Source organism: Nematolebias whitei, chromosome 2 (genome assembly GCF_014905685.2).
Source record: "Nematolebias whitei isolate Nwh7 chromosome 2, NemWhi1, whole genome shotgun sequence".
Classification (NCBI taxonomy): domain Eukaryota; kingdom Metazoa; phylum Chordata; class Actinopteri; order Cyprinodontiformes; family Rivulidae; genus Nematolebias; species Nematolebias whitei.
Window position 1 is genome coordinate 13,657,269 of NC_056499.1, and position 7,981 is coordinate 13,665,249.

Below are 7,981 nucleotides of genomic sequence, written 5' to 3' on the forward strand. Positions count from 1 at the left end.
CAACTGGACAGGTTGTCCCTGTCTCTCAGGGACTGTCTGTGGCCATGAGAGGGTGAACACCTCACCTTGTTGTCCGCTCTACGAGCGCCCTCTACTGACCAGCTGTTGAAAACACACTTCTTTACTTTCAGACTTTAATAATAAATGGATGAATGAATAAATATGTAAATTATTTTAATTGTAATGATTTTTTTCAAACTCTCCGTTAAGATGATGTTCTGTTCTAATTATTAAAATAATAATAATAACAGATGTTGTTTTAGAAAACATTTTAATAAAAATAGTTTGGTGTATTTCACTTTAAAAACAGAGAAAAGACTCGTTTCTTTCTTGTAAAACATCCTAAAAATATTTGTGCTAATTTAAAAATGATTAAATAAACTGAAGCAACGAAACGACAATAATTTATGAATCAGAAAACAGAAACTCACATTTACTTCATGCATCACAAGGAATGTAGAAAAACGATAAAATAATACAAATTTTCTTTTTACAACCACACTGCAACACAGAGGACATGTGGGGAGTGTGCACGTGGGGAGTGTGCACGTGGGGAGTGGTTTACAGGTCCTGAAGCCTCTTTCCTCTGAGTCGGGGTAAAAAGCTCATGCTGAGGCTCTCGGCCCCCTCGTGGGGCTCCACGGGCTGCTGGGACAGGTTGTTGGTCTGGGGGAGGTGGTCCAGGCTCAGGTCCTGGTGGGGGCACACGGAGTACTGACGGAGCAGAGTCACCAAGATGGACTTCATCATCACCATAGCGATGTGTTTGCCAACGCAGGCCCGGGGCCCCGAACCAAACGGCTGGAAGTAACGGCGAGGGGCCTGGGGACAGAAAATAAGAGAGACCTCAGAGTCCAGCTGCTGGTTCTGGACTGTCGGGTTCATCAGGGCTCACTGACACCAGTGACGTAAACAGATCCAACAGAACCACTGAGGCCGGCTCAGCTCACAGAACCTGATGGAAGGAATGAATGGCTGGGGGACACGGGGACTTTAGTCCTCATGATCTTTAGCTGTGAGACGTCATCAAGAAAAACCCGAAAAACAGAGACAGGCCCAGAATAACAATTCAGAGGCAGTTCGGCTACTTTTGACCTTTTAGCTAGGCTTTTGCTACTTTTTAGGTTTTAGGTCTAACTTTTAAAAGGTTTTAGGCTTAACTTTTTATATTTTAGCTAGGCTTTTGCTACTTTTAACTTCTAGCTAATTGTTTGCTTGTTTAATCTTTTAGCTAGGCTTTTGCTGCTTGTAACATCTAACTAATGTTCTGCTATATTTTATTTTACCTAGTCTTTAGCTACTATTTAGATTTTAGTTAGGATGTTTCTATTTTTAGCTTCCAGCTAATGTTATGCTATATTTTATTTTAGCAAGTCTTTAGCTATTTTTTTATATTTTAGTAAGGCTTTTGCTATTTTTAGCTTCTAGCTAATGTTCTGCTATTTTTATATTAGTTAGCTTTTAATTACGTTTTAGATTTTAACAAGGCTTTTGCTACTTTTAGCTTCGAGTTAATGTTCTGCTATATTTCATTTTAGGTAGCCTTTAGCTACTTTTTATCTTTTAGCTAGGCTTTTGCTGCATCATGTTTTAGTTCATATGTAGCTTCATTTAGCTTCAGCTCCTCAGTTTCAGCTTCTTCAGCAGTTTTTTTAAGGAAGTGTAATTTCTGTAGTTTGTGTTTGAAATCTTCTGCCATGTAGAAAAAAAGCCTAAAAGCATCATGCAGCTCTTTGTTTCGTTTATCATCACGACAAGCGTTTAAATTTAAAACGAGAGTAAAAACAGTTTCTGATCTCATCCTGTCCATTTATCATGGATGTTTGTTTGTTTGTTGTTTTCTCAGATGTTTGTCAGCATGTTGATAAACTCAGCTTCCATTATTTCAGTGTCAGAATAAAAAAAAATATATATTTTAAGTTAATGATCCATTTTGTTGTTTGTTTCCTGACAGACTAAAAACTGTAAAAAATGATTTTACAGTTTTTTTTCTTTTTTAAAGATTTGAACGCATCAAAATATGACATGAGATTATGGAAAGATTCTCTAACAGAAACCAGAACGTTTCAGACTTTATTTAGAAGGATAAAGAAACTCATCTCATTTTAATGTTTATTTATTTGTATTTATTTTTTTGTGTTGGCTGCAACAAAACAAATAAACAAAAATAAGTTTGCATCTTTTTTATGCTATTTTTGACAAATATTGGAAAATCATACAATAAGTATCTGCATGAGCTGAAAGGAGGAGAATTAAACTTTCTTGTTTAAATCCTCATCATGTTTTTCTTCTTTTGTCTTCGTACAGCAAACAAACAAATTAACAAACTAATAAAAAAAAAAATCCTAATTCATCTTACGAGATCAGTTTAAAAATGAGCAGGTTTGAGATCTTTGAGTCAAGTAGTTGTATTTTATTTTGTGTACAAACTTTTATTTTTAGAAGAAAAGAAAAATTATTTTATTACAAAAATAATGATGTCATCTTTTATCTTCAAGCTTCTGAAAACCCCAAAAACGTGGCGTAGACTTTAAAAACAGAAATAAGTCGAGCTCCTCCCGTTTACTCACGTTTCTCTGGAAGTTCTCCAGACTGAACTCGTCTGCTCGGTGGAAGAACTCGGTCCGGTGCATCCGGCCCGTGTTCAGGATGATGTTGGTGCCCTTTGGTACCCTGTATCCGTCTATGATGTCATCAGAAAGGGCCCGGCGCATGGTGAAGTCCACCACCGGGTGGAAGCGCAGGCATTCGTTGATGAAACTCTCCAGAACCTGCAGCTTCAGGAGATCTTCGTTCTGCAGCTGTCGGTCTCCTGGAACCGAAGGAAAGTCCGTTTCTAACAGAACCGTTCTCTGATGGATTCATTCTTAGAGCCAACACCATTCAAGATGGCCGCCACAGCCAAGTTACGCTCAAGTTAGCCTCTTATTGTCAGTTTGATGAAGGGCTATTCCAACTGTTTTGCATGTCTTTAGCTCAACATGCAGATGGTTCAGACCCAGACTGAACCGATCCTAACAGAACCTCCAGAACACAGTTTGTTCTAACATCTGGCCCACCTCTGGAGTTTTAAGAAATTGTCCCTTTAATAAGCACTAAAGCCAAACTGTGTTTGGACTTTCTGTTTTTACTAAACGATCAGTTCAGTCCTGGTTTGAAGCGTCTGTGTTGAAGTTTATAAATTTACCTCATCAAAGATGGTGCACTCACAAAAAATGGTCAGAATGTCACTTTATGAAACAGCCGAATCAGCAGCGCTGTCAGTTTTCCTCATACGGAGCTAAAATTGATGAATAAATGAGTCGAACACAACAAAATCTGACAAAACATCAGAATTTGACCAAAACGTCTCAAGTTCCTCCTTTTTCATCATCGGATGATATTAGTTTAAACTCGGACGTTTTATTTTGATTATTTTTACTGAACAAGACGAATCCCGCTGAGATCACAGAACTCTCTTCAAGCTCCTCCTGAACCTGAAGGCAGGTTCTGAGCTGTGAGAGGAGACCCACGCAACTCCACACACAAAAAAGACCAGTCCAACCAGGGATTGAACCCAGGACCTTCTTGCTGTGAGGCAACAGTGCTAACCACTGATCCACTGTGCTACATGAAAGGCAGTGGGTGATATGCAAGTTGCACATTTGTTTAAATGAAAATTAAAGTGTTGCAGGTGTTCTGCTCCACACATGCACCCAGACCATGATCCTTCCACCACCATACTACACCACATACAGCCAGAACCAGAACCGGCTGCTGGACGGAGCCTCTCACCTACAACCGAGTCGATCTCCTGCAGCAGCTGCAGCTCCACGTCGGGGTTCTGTTTGAGGAGCAGCAGCATGAAGAAGAGGCTGATGGAGAGCGTGTCCGGTGCCGCAATCACCATCTCCAGCACGCACTGCCTCACGTTGTCAGCAGACAGCTCGCCGTGGTTCTGGAAACACACAAACGGATCTGTGGGTCGTTGTTCAGCGGGTGGTGAGGGAGGCCCGGGACGAAAAACAGCAGAACATCAGAGACGTGCAGAGAAACTCAAACTGTTGCTCACAGATTCATAGAAAAAAGAGCTGGTTTATGTGTCAAACAGAACTCTGGAAAATCCTCTTATATTATCATCATCATTATTATTATAATTATTATCATCATAATTATTATTATAATTATTATCATCATAATAATTATTATATCATCATCATCATTATTATAATTATAATTATTATCATCATAATAATTATTATATTATCATCATTGTCATTATTATCATCATCATAATAATTATTAACATTATTATCATCATTATTGTTATTATCATAATAATTATTATCATAATAATCATTAATATTATCACTATTATCATCATAATCATAATCATCACTTTCATAATTATTATTATCATCATATATTATTATTATTATTTTCATCTTTGTCATTATCATAATCATCATTATTACCATTATTATTATCATCATTGTTATTATCATCATTATTATTAACAATATTATCATCATTATTGTTATCAACATCATTATTATCATTATTATGATAATAATCATCATCATCATTATTATTATTACTATTGTCATTATTATCATCATAATAATTATTATAATTATCACTATTATTATCATCATAATTATCTTAATAATCATTATCATATTATCATCATATATTGTTTTAATTATTATCATTATCATTATTATAATTATTATTATTCCATCATTGTCATTATTATCATCATTTTTGTTATTTTCATCATTATTATTATAATGATTATCATAATCACTATAATAATCATCATTATTATTATCATCACCATTGTTGTTTTTCTTGTGGTTTATTCTTAATTTTGTGTTTGCTGATGTGGATCAATACTGGTCCAGACTCCATCTGGAAGTTCTGCAGCACCTGCTGCACCTGTACTTCTCATGGCCAAATGTAATTGTTTAAAAATGGCTCCGTATTTATAAACTTCTTACTTGTGCAAAAATGAGATTTGCTGCAAAGTTGATGTTGTCCAGTTTGTCTGCCTGCTCCATGTGTCTCCTCTTCTGCTCCACCAGACCCTCGATGGCGTCTTGGAGCTCCTGGCTGGAAGAACACAGAAAATACGACTTGAGTTTGAATCAAATGAAGCCCAGGCGGGATCAGGATGTAGCTCAGCGTGAAGACAAACAAAAGATCCTCACGCTGCGGCTTGGTGCTTCTGCTGAATCCAGCCGAACCTGAAGTAGATGTCAGGTTTGATCAGCACGCTCTGCCACGTGTCAAAGTACTTCTGGATCTTCAGCAGCAGCTCCTTCTCTGCACTCAGAGCACAACCAACAGAAGCTTTAAGGCTTTCGACATTAAACAGCTCTGTGGGTTTTTTATGCTTCGTGTTCCTAAAAGCTGCAGGAGACGTCGCTTAATTCACCGTTGAGGGGCACGTCCAGGAAGAGCCTGTTGGAGATGTCCACCACGGTGCAGCGCAGCAAACTGAGGACATCCACGTGAGACAAACTGTCCAGCTCATCCAGGTGGAACTGCGTGGACGAGACACAAACCTCCACGGTCTGCTGCAGGTTTGGACCCGTCAGCGCTGAAACAGAACACGTTTGATCATTTCTGCACACGCAAGCGTTCACCAGCAGCAGCAGAAGCTGGTTGAGATCTACCTTTGGCAAAATATGTGCGGATCTTCCTCCACAGAGTCACGTTGTTGTTGAATATGATGCCCCTCTCGTTCATGCCCAGGCAGCTGAGTCCCTGCTTGCTCCCAAAACGGGACGTATACTTTCCATTCCTGAGGACGTGATGAACGGCCGAGGCCCTGATGGAAAAATAAATAAATGTTACTCCTTCATTCTGCAGAGGAGCAGCAGCTTTAACAGACAACCAACCTGCTGAGGATCAGGGTCTCCTCTCCATCGATCCACACTCTCACGATGTCTCCATACTTCTTGTTGTAGTAGTTACTGGCTGTTCCGATCCCGGTCCAGATGAACCTCAGATAGGACAGCAGTGGGCCCAGACCCAGGCAGAAGGAAGGTCCTGGTGCAGTGAAAACACGTCAGCTCATTTTAAAACCCAGATTCAAAGCTGAAGTTAGGAAACCTGAACCTACCTGGGATCGTTTTCTTGTCTGTGTGACTCCAGGCAACCAGCAGCAGACAAACAAGCAACAAGAGGGTCCTGGTTGCCATGGCAATCCCAGATGACTGGCTTTCCGTGGTATTTGAGGACACGGAGACCAGGTCTGACACAGCACCACCAAAACCCACAGGTATCATCGCCCGATCGCAGGAGATCAGATCCATGAGAAGGGAAAGAACGGCGCTCCGGAGTCGTGACGAGTGCAAATGATCCGTGCCGTCTGACTGTGGTCTTTATAGACGCTCCGAGCTGGTTCTGAGCCAGGTCAGGGTAAAACAAACGCCACAACATCGCAGGGAAATTGTAAACAATACACACGAGGCCTTGACAAGCTGGGTTCGTGCCTGTGGCCTTGAGAGTACAGGACTTTGTTGAGCGGCTGCACGTTTGCGTGCGCTCGTGTTTGACATTCTGCTGATGAGAAGCGTTGCCCGTTTGTGAGAACATCAAAGAATCTGACAGGAAGTCCAACGTCTAGCAGCTGCTTGGTGAGCAGATGGACCCTCAGAGTTATTTTCGCCATTAGAGGAACCTTATCGGTCCGGTCAAGTTCATCACAGCTTTGAAGACAACATTCATGCAACGCCTTCTTTCATCTTCTCACCATAAAAGCAAGAAATGACCGGGGAGTGCATGGGAAATGTAATTTCTGCTTTCTAGGGTTCAGAAACTTGCAGAATCATCTGTCGCCAGACGTTTTTGCGCACATCTTTAGGTTTTCTGCACAAGTTCACGTCTAACTTTCACAAAGAGTGACTTTGTACTTTTATCGCTTGATACTGAGAGCAGAACATTAGTTTTTATTATCAGTGTTGTGTCTTCCAGCTCGTGCCATCAGTCACTGTTTAAAACTGAAGGTGTGTTTTTAAACTGCAAACGAAGCTCTGCTATCAGAATAAACTTCAAACTTTAACGTTAAACACTGATTTATATTGGTCCCTCTACAAATGAGCTTCTAACACAAAAGAGTAAAACTAATAAAAACAGTCATGCCTAAATCTTTGTGAGTCTTTGTTAATTTGCACTGTTACAGTTTGCACGTTTATTTATACACCAACCTGCTTGGATTCAGAATCATCGTTATTTTTTCTGACCAACTGTGAGCGTCCAGGATTTTTACAAGTACTTTTATTTAAACGTGCAAACATTGTCACGTTCAGCCGGTCCTGATGAACATCTGCTCATGTCCAACCACTTTGTTTTTTTAAGGGTTGATTATTCCACAAACTTTTACAAGAAATCTAGATGCAAATGTGCCAAAACGGGGCCCAAACCATGACACTGCCACCACCATGCCCCCAGTTAGAACAAGATTAACATTCTGTTTTTTTCACATTTTTGACTAGAATTGGTTGATTGGGGTGGCACGGTGGCTCAGTTGGTAGAGCTGTTACCTCACAGCGAGAAGGTTGCCGGATCAAATCCAGGCCTGGAGCCATTCTGGATGGAGTTTGCATGTTCTCTCCATGCATGTGTGGGTTTTCTCCAGGTACTCCAGTTTTCTCTCACAGAACAAAAACATGCATGTTAGACTGATTGGTAACTCTAAATTGTCAGGTGTGAGTGAGAGAGTGAATGGTTGTTTGTCTCTGTGTCTCTGTGGTGGACTGGAGACCTGTCCAGGTGTCCCTGTGATGGACTGGAGACCTGTCCATGTGTCTGTGATGGACTGGAGACCTGTCCAGGTGTCCTTATGATGTATTGGAGACCTGTCCGTGTGTCTGTAATGGACTGGAGACCTGTCCAGGTGTCCCAGTGATGGACTAGAGACCTGTCCAGGTGTCTCTATGATGGACTGGAGACATGTCCACGTGTCCCTGTGATAGACTGGAGACCAGTCCATGTG

The 7,981-nt window shown here is 40.6% G+C and overlaps 1 protein-coding gene across 1 annotated transcript; it reads right to left on the reverse strand.

Moving 5' to 3' along the window:
* Positions 1 to 561: 561 nt before the first annotated feature.
* LOC119423009 (aromatase) lies at positions 562 to 6,370 on the reverse strand. Its single transcript, XM_037690424.1, has 9 exons — positions 6,107 to 6,370; positions 5,883 to 6,033; positions 5,658 to 5,812; positions 5,417 to 5,581; positions 5,190 to 5,304; positions 4,980 to 5,091; positions 3,775 to 3,937; positions 2,571 to 2,812; positions 562 to 822 (listed from the first exon to the last, which is right to left on the reverse strand). The coding sequence occupies exons 1-9, from the start codon at positions 6,297 to 6,299 to the stop codon at positions 562 to 564; spliced, it is 1,557 nt and encodes a 518-aa protein (XP_037546352.1). The 5' UTR covers positions 6,300 to 6,370.
* Between the last annotated feature and the right edge of the window lie 1,611 nt (positions 6,371 to 7,981).

Coding starts and splice junctions, on each gene's coding strand:
- LOC119423009 (XM_037690424.1), bottom strand. CDS start 6,299: ATGGATCTGATCTCCTGCGATCGGGCGATGATACCTGTGGGTTTTGGT. Junction 5,582..5,657: donor CCGCACATATTTTGCCAAAG/GTAGATCTCAAC, acceptor GTTCTGTTTCAG/CGCTGACGGGTCCAAACCTG. Junction 3,938..4,979: donor CAAATCTCATTTTTGCACAA/GTAAGAAGTTTA, acceptor GTGTGTTTCCAG/AACCACGGCGAGCTGTCTGC.